This window comes from Taudactylus pleione, unplaced genomic scaffold (assembly GCF_031769625.1).
Source record: "Taudactylus pleione unplaced genomic scaffold, aTauple2 ptg000436l, whole genome shotgun sequence".
NCBI lineage: Eukaryota > Metazoa > Chordata > Amphibia > Anura > Myobatrachidae > Taudactylus > Taudactylus pleione.
Window position 1 is genome coordinate 2,119,429 of NW_028284838.1, and position 19,582 is coordinate 2,139,010.

The 19,582-nt window shown below is 43.1% G+C and overlaps 1 protein-coding gene across 1 annotated transcript in view; it reads left to right on the top strand.

Annotated features, from left to right (window-relative positions):
* VEPH1 (ventricular zone expressed PH domain containing 1) overlaps window positions 1-19,582 on the top strand; it is a 538,007-nt gene that overhangs the window by 469,278 nt on the left and 49,147 nt on the right. The window contains exon 11 of the mRNA XM_088447638.1: window positions 3,338-3,455. Coding sequence (XP_088303764.1) covers window positions 3,338-3,455 — 118 coding nt within the window. The remainder of the gene's footprint in view (window positions 1-3,337; window positions 3,456-19,582) is intronic.

Sequence of the window (19,582 nt, forward strand, 5' to 3'; positions counted from 1 at the left end):
TCTATCTTCATAAATATTCTCTGTTTGTAAAAAAGGAAATCCAACCTCCCCAGTGGTTATACTTGTTTACTGTTTCAAGCCACTCATTTTATTCTTATTTTCTATCCGGCTGTAATTATATAAAGAAATGTCTAATCTTCATGTCGTACTGAAGTGATTTATCCATTTGTTTTCCCTGCACTATGGTTATTTGTAATAATTTCAAAATACATTTTCAAAAACATTAAACATTTGTTCCCATATTATTAAATTGCTATAGATGTAACATATATCACTAGTTCTTTGGTTGTTCAATCTTGTGATTTGCTTATGAATTTATAGGAATTAAAAAATTGAATAATGCAGTGAATCTAAAAACTGTTGGTGGAGAGTAATGGTAACAATAACTGTAATAGCAGTAGCAGAGAGTACAGTAGTGTTATCGGTTACTGTAAAATGATTTTTTTGTTGTTGCTTGGTAAAACGAAATATTCACTACTGTCACAAAATTGTGTGCAGTTATAACCTCCACATTTGCACGTCTCACTTCTTTATGTCACATATACCTCTTTTATTTGCCTACTAATCAGAATTTGCAGAACTGGAACAAGGTTTTGAATTCATACCTGTCAACCATTTCATATCAATGGGACAATTCGCATTTGAGGGCTCTGTTCCGCTGTCACAGTTGTAACTACATTGTCCCAATGTCCGGGCAAGCATAGCCTTTGTATGTTGCTCACCTGTCACTGGTGGGCATGGCAGTTATAGGGTGACATGAAGGAAACCGGAGATAGACAAGGGCAGCCTAGCACCCACTGTGTTACGAGCTTGCCTCTTCCACATCATGGCGACACACCCTGTCCTTGGATTCTCACCTCCAATGTTGAGAGGTACACTATGTAGACAAATGTGATTGGACACCCCCACGCAAGAGAAATACATACCATTACACACAAGTTCCAAAAGGACAGCTTCAACAAAAACACTTGTAGGGAGGCCCATGCACTTGCAGTTCTACAGAAACAACAAATGTTTTTATCAGGATGACAATGCCACCTGTCATGTTTCCAGGGTGACGCGGGACTGGTATGCAGCAAATTCGGTAACTCGGATGGACTGGCCAGCTCTTCTGGAATGAATTGGAGCACCAGGTGCGTTCTAGGCCAACACGACTTTCTTCAGTGTCACAGTTGGTCACTGTACTTAAGACGGAATGGCAAAATATACCGCCTGCTGTTGTCCAGGAACTTGTGGACAGTTTGTCAAGAAAAGTGTCTGCAGTAATCACTGCACGATGTGGACCTACAAAGTACTGATGTCAATAAAATCTTGCTGATTTATTTGCTGTCAGTGTCCAATCACTTTTGTCTACATAGTGTATGTTATTTGAAATGTATGTTCCTTATGATATTCGCATTGCGAATTCAGGCAATATCACAGGGATATACTACAAATCCCTTGCAGGGACAGAGCTTGCGAGAAAGCTCTGTCCCTGCGAATCCCCTCCACACTCTAGTCGCTATATTTTTGCAAAAAAATACCGTGACTAGTGCCACGCGCATGCACCGACCGGCCGCCGCTGCTTCCCTCCGGTGTTAAGCCCCGCCCCCGACACTAAGCCCTGCCCCCATTATCGCGGACCCCCCCGCGACCCCCTCCTCCCTAAATAGCACTTACCTGCAGTCATCGGTGCTCCGGTGATGTCTTCCATGCCTACGGTCAGCTGACATCCCATACTACACTGGGACCCAATCACTTGATGACCGGGCCGCAGTGCAGCATGGGAGACTAGCTGACCGGAGGGGAGACATCACCAGAGCCCCGACCACCGGTCCATGGAGTCAGGTAAGTGACTATTATTTTTTTTTTGCAGTGTATCAGCTTGTGGTCTGTTTAGACCACACAGCTGATCACTGGGGCCGGCTCCCGGCTCTGCTCTGCCTTTTAGAGCAGAGTAGGAGCCCGGTAACCGTGGGAGACCCTAGATAATGCCACCTCCAAGTGGCGTTATCACAGGGCTTTTCCCGATATTTTTTTACAATTTATTTTTAGTAACTTTGTTCGGATTACATTTCCCATTACAATTATGGGAAATGCGATCTGCTTACTAAAAAAAAGTGATAATTAGGGGTTGGAGTAGAATTTTACGAATTCTACTCCAATTGCCCTATAGTAACTGTAGGTGATACTAAAATAATGTGAAAAGGGTGTGAAAACACCCTTTTTCACTTTATTTTAGTAAAAATAATGTTAATAAATAGAGCCCTAAGTGTTCTGATGTTAAAATGTATTAAAATTTAATATTTAAGATGCAATAGAATTGTAATGGTCATTGTATCCTGCAACTAAAAAAAATGTACTGTATACAATTGTTGGTAGTATATTCTCGCATGATATCACTAAGCTCAGCATCAGGGTACTTTTGCAGCCAAATAATGCACCCCAGTGGTTAATAGTATTATAAGTGCATAACACATATTTACATTCGCTATTTGATAGCTAATGTACACAATATAATGTACTTTTATTGTTTTCCATCATGCTAATCGGTTTTATTCTCCTAAGAAATGTGCATTAAATATTATATCAGTTAAATTGTAAACCCAGTTTTTAATGTGGTTTTTACCATATTCCCTGCAAGTATTTAAAAAGAATGCTTCAGCAAGTTCAGGCTATAACTTTACGGTTAGCTGGTTCACATTATCCTCAGGATATGGTGCCACAAGCAGAGATTGTAAACACAGGAGCAAAATACTAAACTGAATATGGACATTCCAGTCATTTGACAAAACACAATTTAATATAGATTAAGGTCTTTAGCCTCATGGAAAATATTTACATTCTAACTGAAGCCCCAAATCCGGACATCTCTTATCAGTGCTGTAAATTGTCCTAGATGTTAGCCAAGATTTTGATTGAAATGAGGCAGAACAGCCTTCCTTTCTTTAGAAAAGCATGACATTTGATGGCAGATACAAACCATGCTACCCATCTATAGCCTTCCCATTTTAATTCCTAAAAGCAGACCTTCTTTGATCTTTAGCTAGAAGATAACTACAGTATCCTAGAGCTGAAAACAACTATAGATCAGATAGGGTTTGAGATTCTTTGTGGTTGGTTCCTAAATGCCATAAAATTCGGTTTTTATGGTAGTGAAAGCTGCTCTATCTCATTTCATTCAAAGCCTTGGCGAATATCTATCACAACTTAGTGTGATTGATGGAGGCTCAGTGTGATATGTGCCAAGTTGCGGCTCTTGGGACATTAGTTAGAATATAAATAATTTGAATTTCTGGGATACATTTGATATTTATGTCCAGAAGTAATAATGCTTGTATTGTATGCTTTGTTTTAGGATCTGGATCTTGTGCACATGCACTTGGAAGAAGTAAGGTTTTTTGATCTGTTTGGATTTAGCGAGGAAACAGGGTCGTGGCTGTGTTTTATGTGTAACAATCCTGAGAAGGCAACAGGTAATAAATAAATATTCATCCTGTGAGAAGAAAGTTTATACTGAATCTATAGGGAAAATAAAGGAAGCATGTTTTCCATTCTAACAAGGATGCTTTGACCAACACCGTGTACTGTGCTTTATAAAAAATGGAGTTATGAACAATTGAAGAAATTGCCATGAGCCCAGCCATACATTTCCTAGTAATGGTCTGGATTGGACAGACCCTAAAGCTGGGTATACAGTAGACGATATGTCGCCAGATCCGGCAGATTGGGCCAACATATTGTCCACATCAGCCAGTGTGTACCCACTATGAGCGACCAAGTGCGCTCCCGCTGGGTCATTCCTCACATCGACAGATCTAGACGACATGCTGCTCAACCTGTCAATTTTATGAACCACCCCATGGTTGTGGAGGCGGCTGGTGAACAAGATATTGTGCGGTCGTTCACCAGATCATGTGGTGTTAAACATTCGCACGATAAGTCATTCATTGCATCGTGCGTTGACCCGGGTACACACATCGTCTAGTGTGTACCCTGAAAAAAGCCTTTTTCTCAGACCATGGTGTCCTAGGAAATCAAGAAACTAATGATTTCTATGTGGGAAGTTTCCTCTTTAAAGCAAAAACCTTCAAGTTTATGGATATCAGATGCAACCATATCATTTGAACACCAAAATTTCCCTTACATTAATCTGTGCCCTACATGAATTTTTTTTTATCTTCGTCCTAGCCCAAGGACTTATCCAGGTTTAACAATACACCTGTCTCAAGGTCTATGTTCTAACACATATTTAATTTTGAAAAATATATATATTGAAACATGTTAAAAAAAAACCTTACACAGTGTCAAGGGGACTCAAGGAACCAAATATTTTTTCCCCTCTAGAATAAAAGTTAAATACTTAGAGTTTGAGAAAGGAGTCAGCAGAGGTGTATGGTAAAGTTATTAGATCAAGGGGATAGATAACCGTTTATGGCTTTTGTTGTGACTATGTGGCCTATAAACTAATACGTAAATTTTCATATGACAGAATTATTCAAAGAACAACCAAATTTCTTGAGTGTCTGTGAAAGAAACGAAACATCCTTCTAACCTTCCATCAATGTTTAAATACCCTTAGGAAAGATAAAAATATGGTAATGTTACTTTTGAAAACAACATTATAACATTGTTATGATATCCAATGCCTAGTCCACATGAAAACTCTAGAACCAAACTAGCAAGATCTTCTGCCAATAACAACCGCCCGTTGTTCCTTTAGAACTGGGATACGTTCACCGGTGCCTAGGCGGCCGCCTAGACTTACAGCTCGAGGTAGTAGCAATTCACATGGAGGAGAAAAAGGATTCAATGGTGAGAGCAACAGCAGGAATGGAGACTAAATCGTGGATAGTAGAAATGAGTATAGATCCAGAAAAGTAGGTGGTAAACTATCGATGTGGCAAGAAGTTGGTACAAGATTCTGTTGGTAATAAATGTGGTATGGTTAGAAGAGTAGAAAAAACGGATTGAGGCCCGTACTGAAGAGTTTAATAATTGATTTGGCTTTGAGAGCCGTTGTTATGGCTTGGAGTCCGTGCTGAGGAGAGGAAAATATTTAAGTTGGCTTTGAGAGCCGATGGTGGACTTGGAGCCGATGCTGAGGAGTTTGGCAACTGATTTCGCTTTGAGAGCCGATGTTGTGGCTTAGAGTCCGTACTGGAGAGTTTGACAATTGATTTGGCTTTGAGAGCCGATGTTGTGGTTTAGAGTCCGTACTGAAGAGTTTGACAATTGATTTAGCTTGGAGAGCCGATGTTGTGGCTTGAGCACTGAACAAGGTACAATGTCCTGATAAATAGTACTTAGATTTGAGTACGAGCTAATGTACAAGTCAGTGTACAAATTAGAGTCCAAAGTCCTGACAGACAGTACGTAAGTTTGAGTACAAGTTAGTGTACAAGTTTGTGTACAAATTAGCATCCAGTCCTGACAGACAGTACGTAAGTTTGAGTACAAGTTAGTGTACAAGTTTGTGTACAAATTAGCATCCAAAGTCCTGACGGACAATACGTAGGTTTGAGTACAAGTTTGTGTATAAGCTTGTGTATAAATTAGCATCCAAAGTCTTGACGGATAACACAAAAGTTTGAGTACAAGTTTGTGTACAGGTTAGTACAATTAGCATCCAAAGTCCTGACAGACAAAACATAGGTTTGAGTATAAGTTTGTGTACAGGTTTGTGTACAAATTAGCATCCGCTGACCGAGAATGCTGATTCGGCTTGGAGGGCCATCACTGCCAGTGCAGCTAGGAAGCCGTAGGTGGGATATGGAAGCTGGAGCACAGCACTGGAGTTGATGATGCAGCTAGGGAGCCGTAGGAGAGGCCACAAGAGCCAGAGGCAGCTGGGAAACAAAACCGAGGAGACAGTAATCCTTCCCGCAGATTCGACAGGATACTGCTCGTGCCGCTGAGACTAGAGAACCAACAGGAACGCTATAGTTGGCTAGGTGGCAAAGGTCCGGCATGTACAAATAGGAGGATCATCCAATCAGATTGTGCTATGGACAGTACGTGACCTCCTGAGGTGTGCCGAGCGTCTAGCACCTGAGGAGACCGGAACAACCGCATCATGCACAGGTAAATTTCCGGAGGGATACAAGTCGTGACTGTGACTTGTAACAAACATAATATATTTATTAAAGTGTATCTTTGTTTGTAGAGCTATCCTCTATTATTTGAATTTAATAGTATCCTTCTATGATGAACACATGCAGAGATAATGTTTATAGTAATCCTGATTCCAGTACTAGTTGAACAGCTGTTGTAAAGAGTTGTGACAGCTCATAAATTTGCTGTTGATCACTCAGAGGATGGCGAGTAAACTGACAGCCCAAAATTTGCTTATAATGAAATGAGACATGCACAGCAGTGTTCAGTCCATGGGAGTCAAATTCATGCTGAGATCTGTTCAGTAATTCTTGTGTCTCCATAAAAAAAACAACTATTGCCTAAGATTATCTTTGTGTGTAATTTTTTTTATGAATTATTTTTCTATACCCATTAAGTATTGTACTTTCTGATATTAAACATCATTTTATAAGCTCTGGGCCTGATTCAGACCCGCTCGCAAGCGCACAGCGCTAGCAAGCGGGTCGATGGTCCCCCACTGCACATGCGCACGCCAGAGCAAATTGCTAATACGCTTCATGTGTAACTTACATAATTTCCCATAGTAACCTGTAAAGGTGCCCACACACGTAGCGATTTTTCATCCAATTTGGCTGATTTCGACGAATCGTGGCGACGTATCGGGTAATAAAAATACAAATCGTGAGTTTATACTCACGAGCATGATGCAGATGCGCGTCCCCGCTCGTCGTACCTCGCATCCTCTAATCTGGCAGATTAGCCAACCTGGAACACAATGGAAGTCGATCGTGAGGGGTTTTTTTCCCTCATGACGCTGAATTTGAATGACAGCTTCCTGTGCACGCCCCATCGCCATCTTGTGCAGCATCATGTATGGAGGAAGATAGACGCACTTTGGGAGCCTGCACACTGAAGTCTTGTGTTGTTGGAAGTTTGGTGAGTATTTGTACAGTTTAAAATGCAATCACACTGATCACCAATATGTGCTCCCCCACTGCCCACCAATGTGTGCCCCCAGGTAATAAATGCATGACCTAGCCACCGCCCGCTGTATTGAGGCAGGCGGTGGCTGGGTCATGCATTAAGCTCCCACTACCCACCAATGTGTGCCCCCAGGTAATAAATGCATGACCCAGCCACAGCCTGCTGTATTGAGGCAGGCGGTGGCTGGGTCATGCATTAAGCTCCTACTGCCCACCAATGTGTGCCCCCTACCTAACCACTAACTTGCAACCAATGTCTTGGGGCCACCTAATAATTAATTAGAAATCCAATCAATTTTTTTAATAATTAATAGACAAAAATATTTAATGAAGATAAACAAATACATTCCAGGCAATTATTCATATTGAAATAACATATTATATTAATAATAAACATGTTTAAAAATCAATTCAATACAGATAAAATAAAAATACATTTTAAGTAATATAACAAAAAATAAATAAATAAACACGTATTTAACAAAATAATCACCATACATCACATTTAAAAACACACATTATTTAAAGCTGGGGTCTTCTACCTTTCAGTCTCCAGCTGTTGTGGAACTACAGATCCCAGGATGCCCTGCACCCACCCTTGGGAAATAACAGCATGCTAAAACTGTTTTTAGGGAATCCTGGGATCTGTAGTTCCACAACAGTGACAGGCCCAAAGGTGGAAGACCCATGCTGTCAAACAAAGAAAAACATTATATTACCAAGAATTGAACACATGACATTCCTGTAAAAGAAAACACGATTACAATACCATAACAAACCTTTAAAAACATGTAAAAAAGAAAATATTAAAACATTAAAAATGTTAACTATAATAACATTACATTTTTAAAACCTGTAAAAAAGAAAATATTAAAACATTAAAAATGTTAACTATAACAACATTAAATTTAACAAAACTATATACACAAATATTTAAATGTCCTTTTTTTTCCTCTTCATAGATAATGTCCATGGATAGTGAACGTGAATTAGTTACAGGATTCATTGAAATCCTGCACTCGAAAGAGTGTCTGTGGAAGATCAGTTCTCGGAAGTACCACAACAAGTCGCACAAGTTGGCCGCACTAGAGGTACTTTTGGAGTATACGAAAAAGTACATTCTAGATGCAGACCTGAAAACTGTACGGAAAAAGATTCAAAATCTCAGGACATTGTACATAAAAGAAAAAAGAAGGTTGATGACTCCAAAAAATCAGGAGCGAGCACAGATGATATATACATGCCTGCACTCTGGTACTACCATATGATGTCATTCATCAGTGATCAAGAGCCTCAAAGGGAATCAATCGTCTTGATGGCTGAGCGTGAGGGAGAAGAGGAGGTTGCAGAAGTGCCTGGACCGTCTGCAGAAGCCTTGGTAAGTAGTGACACAGTTTAAACCAAAATCCTTAATGTTTTTGTTGTTATATCCCAAATGTCCAAGTCAGTAGTTCACAGACAGTCCTCCTGCCATGACACAGCACCTGGTCCATTAAAATAGGTCATGTACTCCTCCCTCACTTCTTTGGAACATGCGGTGGATGTTGTTGTAATTGGTGGTGCAGACACAGATGTCAAATGTTCAGTGTACTCCAGGGGTCCTACATCTTCTGGTCTAGCTGGGACTGGTCCTCGTTGAGTAGATTTTCTTTGCAGAAAGTTGTGCAGCACACAGCATGCCATCACGACCCAATCTATCTTCTCCACACGTAGATTGATGGTGGTGTGGAAAATTATTCCAAATGCATTTTCCACAATTCGCTGTGCATAGGATAGACGGTAGTTGTAGATTCTCTTCTCTCTGGTCAGGCCCCTCTGTGCAAATGGCTTCATCAAATGTTCATGTAATGCAAAAGCCTTGTCTGCGATGAAAACGTAATTTAGGCCGTGCTTTGTCTGGTCCAGTGAGGGCAAGTTGAGGGTTTTGTTGGCGAGTCTCTGATAGAAAGCCGTCTTTTTGAAGGACCCACCATCCGAAGCACAGCCATTCTTGCCGACATCCAAAAACAGAAATTCGTAGTTGGCATTCACCACTGCCATGAGAACGATGCTGAAGAATCCTTTGTAGTTGTAGTAATATGATGTGGTATTGGCAGGTGGGTTGATACAGATGTGTTTCCCATCGATGGCTCCTCCGCAGTTAGGGAAATTCTGACGTTTTTCTAAATCTTCCGCGATGCTGGTCCACTCCTCCACAGTGTTAGGAAACTGTAAAAATAGTAAAAAAGGGGTTAAAACATTACTATATTTTATTTTTATTTTTTTCCTATATAGACTCCCACCCAAGACCCTGATTTAGCATCCACACCGGACCTCAGTCTGCTCGGTGGTGACAGTGAGGCAGAGAATACTGCACAAGTGGAAACTCCACTTCCACCTGGACCCTCATCTGCTTCTCAACAACCCCAAAAAAAGAAAAAAAAAACAGGGGAGAAAGGAGAATCTTACAGAACGTGAGGACAATATTTTCCGAAATGCAGAACGGCTGCTGCAGAAACCCCCAGATGCAATAGATGATTTCACAGCTCATGTGAACAGCACATTGAGAAATATGGATACAGATATCCAAAGAAATTTTATCAGGTTAAAGTACGACCTGTTGAGTCGCTGTATGAGCAAAAATATCTCCAATTCTACATACATAGTAGACCGATGCTATTTTCCCCTGCCCCAAATAGGTATGTCCATCCCTCCCCGCCCAGTTAGATATTACTCCCCCACCAAGCACCCCAAGCATCAGCACGACCTCGTAAAATGCTCTGCTGGATGCAGTGGATGAGTCGCCGCAATATACAGAGATGTACATTTTTTCTTATTTTTAATATCACCAAATTTTATGAATTCCAATAGGTGTTTGCTGCCTGGGATAGGGTGGTGATGACGCCATTTGGACAAGGTCACTACGCACATGGCACAAGTACACATTGCTGGAAGCCAGGGCCACAATGTATACTTGTGCCATGTGTGTACTGGCCTGTTCAAACTGGCGTCTGACCCACCCTATCACATACAGCCACCTATCTATTGAGATTCATAAAATTTGGTGATAATGTTCTTTTGTAAAATTCTTATAAAAAAATTATATTGCAAACAGTTTAGTGCACACTTTCAGTTGCCAGCAGGTCAGTGCACATTGTACTAAATGCAGGCTATTTTTTGCTTTATGTTGAGTAAAAAAATAAATAAATACATTTTCTTTACACAAGAAACCAATGTGTGGTGTGTTTTTTTTACTTACCTTGCAATACTGGTACTGTAGCACTTTAACAATGGCTTTGCAGGTCTCCGGAATGATGACGCCCAAGGACTGAGGTGAGATGAGTGTCCCAAACTTCAGGTCTTCAAATGGCCTTCCTGTAGCCAGGTACCTCAGGGTAGCCACCAGTCTCTCTTCAGCAGGGATTGCCCTCCGCCACCTTGTGTCCTGTCTCTGGATGTGGGGGGTCACCAGATGCAGCAATTCCAGGAAGGTGGCGCCATCCATGCACAGGTAGTTCCGATAGTCATCCGGGTTGTTCTCCTTGATCTCCATCAGCAGGGACATGTGAGAGCGGGTATCCCTTTGTAGCAGCCACTCCTTGGTACAGCATGCTCTCGTCCTTCTTCGCTGGGCCCTCTTCCTAATCTCCCGGACACCAGCTTCAGCGACCAACAATCTTAACCGATAGGGATGCATCAGTACAGAATTCAGGAACAGGATAGAATGCAGGTAGGTAGCATACACTTGCAGGTAGAATAAACTTTGTAAAATGCAAGCCAAATACAAAGAGCACAGTAGCAATGTACAGGATTCAGCAGGAATACACCTAGCCTCATCTAGTAGCAGAGCAGAATGTACACTTATTTTAAAGGGTTCCTGCTTTTTATACTCCCTAGATAGCCCCTCCCATTGTTATGGCTATTTAAATTTCCCACCAATAGTCAAGAGCCTGTTTGTTTGTTTTCTAAACTCACGATTTGTTATGGCCAATCTCACGATGAGTACGATCCGATAGATCGTGAGATCGTAAAACAGATTGGGGTCTTTTTTCCAAAATCGTGTTCACGACGGCGAGGGAGCTCCCGTGAAAGTTCATGAGGAAATTGGACCAGAAATCGGATTGTGAGCACATCGGTATGTGTGTGGGCACCTTAAGTGACCGGTGGTGCACGTATTTCTACTTGTCCTGTAACCTGTAAAGTACTATGTAACCTTATTGCAGCGATAAGAAATTAACTATATATATAAATAAATAATAATAATAATAATAAAGTATTTGCAGCAGGTACCAATACTCACATGCAGGGACAGAAGCTTTAATAGGAGCCTTTCCCTGTATTGTTTTGGAAGTAAAGTGATCGCTAATGCTATTCCCCATGTAAAAGGAACATTGGTACCTAGGATATCCATGACCATTTAAAGCACATAACCACTGGCTTGATATTAATTAACTTTGACTTGATTTCTTCCATTCTGAACTGATGCCTTATATTAGTATATGGGAAGCTTGCTTATAATAAAGAAAATCCCAAGTCCTAATAATAGTGAAAATACCTATCACTATTAACGTTGAAAGTACCTTTCCCTCTTCTTCCTTCCACCTCCCGCAATCATTAACCACTATCATCTTCCTACTTACCACCTACTTCCTCCTTATTTCTATCCTGTGTGTCTAGGATATAAAATCAAGTATTGTATGTTGATTGGCACTCAGGGCTGACCTTACCATTATGCTGGGTAGGCAGCTGAGTAGTGTGTCACTCTGAGGAGGGCGTTGAAGTGCCACAGCCCGACATGTAAAGTAAGAGTCTGCTGGGCTGACAGAAGGGCTGTGGTGGCAACCACACCCCTTCTCCACTCTAGGAGAAGGAGTAGTATGAGTATGTGTGCGGAGTTGGAGCTTAGGCACCAATAGTGTCAGGGAGTGGGAGGGAAACTGTCTGCCGGGAGCCAGCAAGATTGGCTCAGTGGTGTCGGTGTCTGAGATGCAGGCAGACTACAGCGGCGCCGGAGGAGAAGCATTGCACCTGTATCTATGCCACTCACTTATTAGATGGAGACTGACAGCGGAAGACCCCCAATGTGCTAGCTGACCCCACAGACAGAAAGAGGGACACTGAAAAGACTGTGCTGAACTACAGGAGCAGGTTAGCAGAGCAAAGTTAATGGGAGGCTGTATTCAACAGGCAGCGGGGTATCCAGCGGAAGGTAGGCGTTAACACAGTGGCCGGAAGGGAACACAGAGGAGGTGTAATAAAGACTGGGTAGCGCAGTAAGGGAGTAGAGATAAAGGCAGTGGAGGGCACAGAGAGGGAATTACATTATGTTGAAAACAAACACATGTATATGTACTGTATACATATTATGCACTGTGATGTCACTGAGCTGTGCTCTTTTCTATAGCTGGCAGTCTGAGGGTCCAGTATAGTTCATTTGCTGCATAGCCAGGCACACTGAGGATGGCACTGCTGTGTCACAGCCCGATATGCTACGCTGCTTTCCAGGCACTGTCCCGCAGTCACACCAGCAGGCCGCAGTGTTCCGAAGTGTGGGGGAGGCTGGGAGGCCCCCTCTTGCCCGCTGCTCTGCTTAACTAAGAGCAGAGCAAGCAGTGAATAGATGCCGTGCACATGCGCCTGGTGTCTATTCAATGAAGGAGGGACTGGGGTCATGCCCAGCAGCTCCGGTGGCACTTGACATGCCCACAGTGTGATGAAAATGGAGGGGTGTGGCTTGTGGGTACTTCTTTTCTCATGAGACCACACCCCCCTATTTTTTTTTGCACAGCAGTACCCGTAGGGTTGCTGAAAAAATTATTTGCTTACCAAAAAAATTGGGCTTGGGACGGCCCCGTTGCAGGGCCGGATTGAGAGCCCCATGGGCCTGGAGCTGGAAATGACCAAGGGCCTATTATAAAAAGCAGAGGAGGTGTGACCAGTGAGGGTGTGTCCAGTGCCATGTGGGCATCTAACCCCTATACTCTCTGCCCCAATGTCTCCCTAAATATGTAAAAGACAAAAAATGCATTTTGTGAGGTAAATTGAAATACAATTTGACTACTAATGATTTATGGCTGACCATGTGGAGAGCAGATGCCCAGCCAGCATCATGTCATGACAATGTGCCTAATTTTATGTGGAGGCCTGGAGCTGGAGTTCCATCCATCCCATTATTAATCTAGCCCTGCCCTGTTGGCACTTAATGGTAAAATTGAATTGGAACTGGAGTTTAATATATTAGATAGTTGCTGAGACTTAAGTTTGTCAATGGCTACTAGTTAAGTGTGTGCAAGAGATATGAAATAGGGATATGAGGTAAGAAATCATTGGTATTGATAGATTGATAGACAGTAGGACCAGAATAATAATAATTAAATGGTCAAAATGATCGCCTTATTTTTGTCCTGCTGGTAAACAGTGTGTGGCTCACAGTAGCAGTTGCAATTCCGATAATTGTTTATTTTTGCGGTTCTAACTGGTTTCTGATGGAGAAACCACAGATTGTTTTAATCCTGAGAGACTCCACTGTGGAAATCTTGTGTGTGCTTTTCAACAGCTCTGGCTTAGTTTCATGTTATGAATATTTCATCCTATAAATTAGCAATTTTCTTCACTCTTGCTGATGCACACTTATACTTTGTGATTTGTTCCAGCCACTAATTAATGACATTCACATGTGGTGCTCCTTCATCTTTCTTCAGGGTTCTGAGGTGTCTTGTGTAGCTCAGAAGTTATAAATCATTTAGTTGTTAATCTTTCCAATAAATGTTTAATCCTTTTTTTTATTAATAGTACATCGATGAAAGTTATTCTCTTGAGTAGTTGTGTTTTTGCTTAACATACTGTAGGACAGCAGTTCTTACACCACACAATTGTGCAATAAATCTCTACAGGGACAGTTAGGCAAGCGGATAATCTTGTTCTGTGCTGTCGTATGTGGGTCAGTTACAAAATCATGTTCGTAGGCAAAATAATGGTTGTCGAAGCTGGATGATTAGCTGAGATCAGATCTTTGAAAATATCTGAATATGTCATGTTTGCGTTGTCTGCACAATGCCATCTGGCATGGTCAGTATAATATCATTGTGTACGGCGCTATTTAGCGTTGTGTACATCTGCCTTGTTACTGCACACTGTTAAAGTCTTTACATAATAGATGCGCACGGATACACATATGTATTTAAAAGACTTTATATATATATTTAAAAATGCAAGGTTTGGCCAGTGCTGGGAGACAAGTCCTGTGGACATGTCTGTGACTAGTAATTGAAAAACACACACATACAGTATTGTGAGGTGCAGACGAGTGTTTTGAATGAACCATTGTCTTTAAGTCTGACTATCATTGTATGCCTAAAGGAACTAGCATTTACCTTCCAAATAGGCTGGAGAGAGACCTTTGATTACATTGTGATTCCATCAAGTATCTGCTGGCCATCTCTGATCAGAACAACTCCATTGTCTGTAATTTTTGAACTTAGGGCCTGATTCAGACCCGCTCGTGAGTGCTGAGCGCTCGCAAGCGGGTCGATGTTGCCCAAGTGCGCATGCGCATGAGGGAGCCGGCTCCGTCGTGCGCATGTGTACGACCCGAATAACGACGGCCAAGCCGTCGTTATGGGTCCCGCAGCAAAGGGGGCGTGCTGTCGATGGTGATTGACAGAACGCACCCTTTGGTGGCCGTGCCGGGAGCGTGGCTGCCCAGACGGAGGCGTTCCCATGGGAACGCCTACCGTCTGGGGCCGGCCCCACTGACATCACTAGTGATGTCAGTGGGAGTGCTTTTGGCTCTGATAGAGCCAAAAGCACTCCAGGGCTTGCGGCAAGCCCGATGGTCACGATGGTCTTGACCATCGCGACCATCATTTTGGCCGCTCGCTATAGCTGTGGGTGGTCACCCTGAGCTATGCGAGTGGCCAGGAGGCCGCTCCAAAAAGGAGCAGGGACGGCCCTGATTCAGAGCGAGCGCTCTGTCAGAGCGTCCGGCTCTGAATCAGGGCCTTAGTTCAGACAGAAGTAATATCAATAATACCAGTTACTGAATAAAGCTATATATATATATACATATATATATCTTGTAGAGCCTGGCACTCTGGATAAATAATGCAGCGTTCTGGGTGCCTTCCTAAATGATCATGCAAAAAATCCAAGGTCCTAAAAAGGAACAGGCGGCACTCCAAATCCAAATATAAACAAAATGTATTCAAAACATTAAGGTGAGAAAGACATCATTCATCGACGTTTCAAAGTCCGCAGACTTTTTTCTTCAGGATGTATCACTAAGACATCAGCTGATGCATACAGCGCACCTTTTATGCTGCGTGTAGACGCACAACGCATACTTACATATATTCATAAATATACACTCACTCATAAAAGGTTCCTTTACATTAAACGTAATATTAGAGGTTTTAATAGCATATAATTATGTTGTGAAATGTATGTATATGATATTTAAGGTATACAACATGGTAGACATGGCATGTTTGGTACTATACTGACACACTATTTATTTCCAGATATCCGAATTTACCAGCGAGGGAGTCGCATCTTGCGTTCGATGGTTATGGATCATAGGAAATTATTGGTTAGAATGTATACTCTGTATGTAGTGTCTTAAACCAATTATGGAAAGACAATGTAGTCTCAAGGAACTGTGGAGAATTGAGACATACCCCTAGTGAACTGTCCTATGAACTACAGCGTACTACAGAGATCAAGAGCAAGAACCAATGGAATTATGTTTGTCTGTCTACATTGTTGTTATCATGATCTGTTAGGGTATATGTTCCGGTCCCAGTCAACACCCATTCTTTCTTGGATGACCACAGGCTTCTGGACTGATGACTGTATGCTGGGACCAGTGCGCACGCGTATGTATTGGGCTGTATCATATATTCTGTATTTAATTGTCTTTGCGCTAATTGTGCTAGATGAAAGCGTGTAACTTTCTTTTATTGCAATAAGAACTTTTGTGCGTTGGAACCACAATAATTGTCTGGACAGCGATTATTCCTCTCTAACAATTTAAGGGTATTCATACGGTGATTAACACAAATTCTGGGGCATTGATATTAATGCATTACCACCATTATGTATGTATTTGGAATATAGTTAACACTCCTTATATAATGTGTGCGGTGAATTTTCTATTTCTTATCCTTGACAAATTAATTTGTAGCCAATATATCACTCACCCCAAACTAGCAGAACTTTTGTGCCGGCACCCGTACCCCCACTGTAAAAAAAATCGTAGAATAATGACGGCACACACACACCGTAGATAGTAACATTTTATTACATACTAAACACACTCACACATACTCACCTTTTTCCCTGTGATCGGTCCCCTTCTCCAGCAGAAATCCCAGGGTATTCCGAAAAAAAATGCTCACCTACATCCTGGCGCAGGTTGGTCCTCTTCTCCAGTAGAGTCCCGGCCTTGGCAAAATAACAAACCGAATAGGGCAGACCCCTCAGACACTGTAGAGATGTATGTGTTTCAACATACATCTCTATCCCAGTAAATTGCCCCATTATTAATATTATTAAGAGCTGGCTAATCTAGCAAAATGTCTAACTTTAAAAAAAAAAAAAAAAAGCTATAAATGTTTGTAAAACTTAAGTACAGTAATTCATCCAGTGGTATTAAGGGAGTCTAGAATCTGTATCCTAATGGATCCCTGCCCAGGGCCGCAACTAGGGGGGGGGACCGGGTGCGCCACAGCACCCGGCGAAAGTGTCCTCCAGTCCGGCGCCGCAGGGAGGCTCCAAGCCGGACGCCCGCTGAGATTTTATTACCAGCGGGTGCCCGGCTCCTTCCCTGCAGCGCCGCGGTAGCCGGAGTGCTCTCCTGAACTCCAGCTTCCGGCTCTCCCCAAGGCCCAGGCATTATAGGAGAGACGTCATGAAGTCTCTCCCATAGTTCCGAGGAGCAGCCGGGTGGACCGGATGGCGGCGGACGCAGGAGCAGGGTTTAAGGTAAGTATTGTTTTTTGTTTTTTTTTTGTGTGTGTGTGTAAAACATTACTATAAGGGCACTACATGGGCATTACCATAAGGGCACTACAGGGGCATTACAATAAGGGCACTACAGGGGCATTACCATATTGGCACTACAGGGGCTTTACTATGGGGGTACTACCATATGGGGCATTACTATGGGGGCACTATTACAGGGGCATTACTATATGGGCACTACTACAGGGGCATTACCTCAGGGGACATTACTATAGGTGCACTGCTGAAGAGTAGATTACTGAGCTAGCAAGATTGGCTCAGTGGTGTTGGTGTCTGAGATGCAGGCAGACTACAGCGGCGCAGAGGAGAAGCATTGTACCTGTATCTATGCCACTCACTTATTAGCTGGAGACTGACGGCGGAAGACCCCCAATGTGCTAGCTGACCCCACAGACCGGAGGAGGGACACTGAAAAGACTGTGCTGCACTGCAGGAGCAGGTTAGCAGAGCAAAGTTAATGGGAGGCTGTATTCAACAGGCAGCGGGGTATCCAGCGGAAGGTAGGCGTTAACACAGTGGCCGGAAGGGAACACAGAGGAGGTGTAATAAAGACTGGGTAGCGCAGTAAGGGAGTAGAGATAAAGGCAGTGGAGGGCACAGAGAGGGAATTACATTATGTTGAAAACAAACACATGTATATGTACTGTATACATATTATGCACTGTGATGTCACTGAGCTGTGCTCTCTTCTATAGCTGGCAGCCTGAGGGTCCAGTAATCATACTTAAAACAGTTTAGTTCATTTTCTGCATAGCCGGGCACACTGAGGATGGCACTGCCGTGTTGCAGCTCGATATGCTACGCTGCTTTCCAGGCACTGTCCTGCAGTCACACCAGCAAAGTAAAAGTACTATATGCAAAGTGTGGGGGAGGCTGGGAGGCCCCCTCTTGCCTGCTGCTCTGCTTAGCTAATAGCAGAGCAAGCAGTGAATAGATGCCGCGCACAAGCGCCTGGTGTCTATTTACTGAAGAGAGGGACTGGGGTCATGCCCAGCAGCTCCGGGGGCACTTGACATGCCCCCAACATGATGGAAATGGAGGGGTGTGGCTCGTGGGTACGGTTTATCTCATGAGACCACGCTCCCCTATTTTTTTTTCACCTCCCATGTGTATTCCTTGCTCGTGAATTGGGCATGGCTTCGTGTACATGAGGTCATGCCCCGTACGTGAATTATGTTTTGGAGGCGTGACCATGTGTCACCCCCCCCTTGTCACAGTGGGGGCTTGCCCGGTGCTCCAGGAGCTTCTGGGCAGCCCCCAACCACTCCGATTATCAATCACTGCTATCAGCGCTGCTTGGTAACACCATCCAAGGGGGTGGCACCATAATAGAAGAGCAGGTTGGATGTTGTCGCCACCTAGTGATACCTCTGAACAATAGAATGCAAGAAATTAATTGTATGACTGCATTAAAGGGTGGTCAACGATTGAATGGTGCGTTTCTTGTGTAGTTTTGACACATGTAACTCATCTGACAATGTGGTGAACATAGAGTTTGGTTAGTATGCCTCATGCAAATTAGAGATGAGCGGGTCCGAACCCACCCGAACTTCATGATTCGGGCCAGGATCCGAGTCTGGCTTGGGTTTTCTCGAGTCCGGCTTGGATCCCAAAACAAGGCAAAATGTCATCATCCCGCTTTCAGATTCTTGTGGGTTTTGGATTGTATATAAGTCCCTTCTCGCAGTGATTGGCACCATTTGCTTGCTGAGTCCCGAGCTGTCAGGGCTGTGCTTCGTGCAAGGGGGGGCTGTGTTGTCCAATACAGGGGTATGCAGTGCTGGGATGTGTTCAGTGTATTGTCCAATACAGGGGTGTGCAGATACTGGGCTGTGTTGTTCAATACAGGGGTGTGCTGTGTTGTCCAATACAGAGGTGTGCTGTGCTGGGCTGTGTTGTCTAATACAGGGGTGTGCTGTGCTGGGCTGTAGTGTCCAGTAGAGACAGGGTGTGATGTGCTATGTCCAGAGGGCTGTGTTGTCTAATACAGGGATGTGCTGTGCTGGGCTGTGTTGTCCAATACAGACAGGGTGTGCTGTGCTATGTCCAGGGGGCTGCGTTGTCTAATACAGGGGTGTGCTGTGCTGGGCTGTGTTGTCCAATATAGACAGGGTGTGCTGTGCTATATCCAGGGGGCTGTATTAATTATCATTGCTTTGCTAATCCATGGGTGTGCTGTGTTGTCCATCGAGGGGTGTGCTGTCCAGGGTTGTGCTGTCCATCTAGTGTGCTGTCCATCCAGTGTACATTTAGTAACTAAAAGTTAAAAAATTAAGTAAAAAAAAAGTTTAAAATATTTGTTTTTGTGCTGTACCCCACACTGTGAAGCTGTATGCCATACCCCACCCCCCCCAATTTACCCAAAACACTGTGACACTGTTGTTGTCTAATCGCTGTAGGTTAATCATACTGCAGTGTATAATTTGTAAAGTGTTGTGAGAGACAGTCAGTAATACCGCAGTGTAAGTGGTAACGCAGTGTAATAGTCAACACTTATTGTGACACTGTAAGTGGTAGCGCTGTGT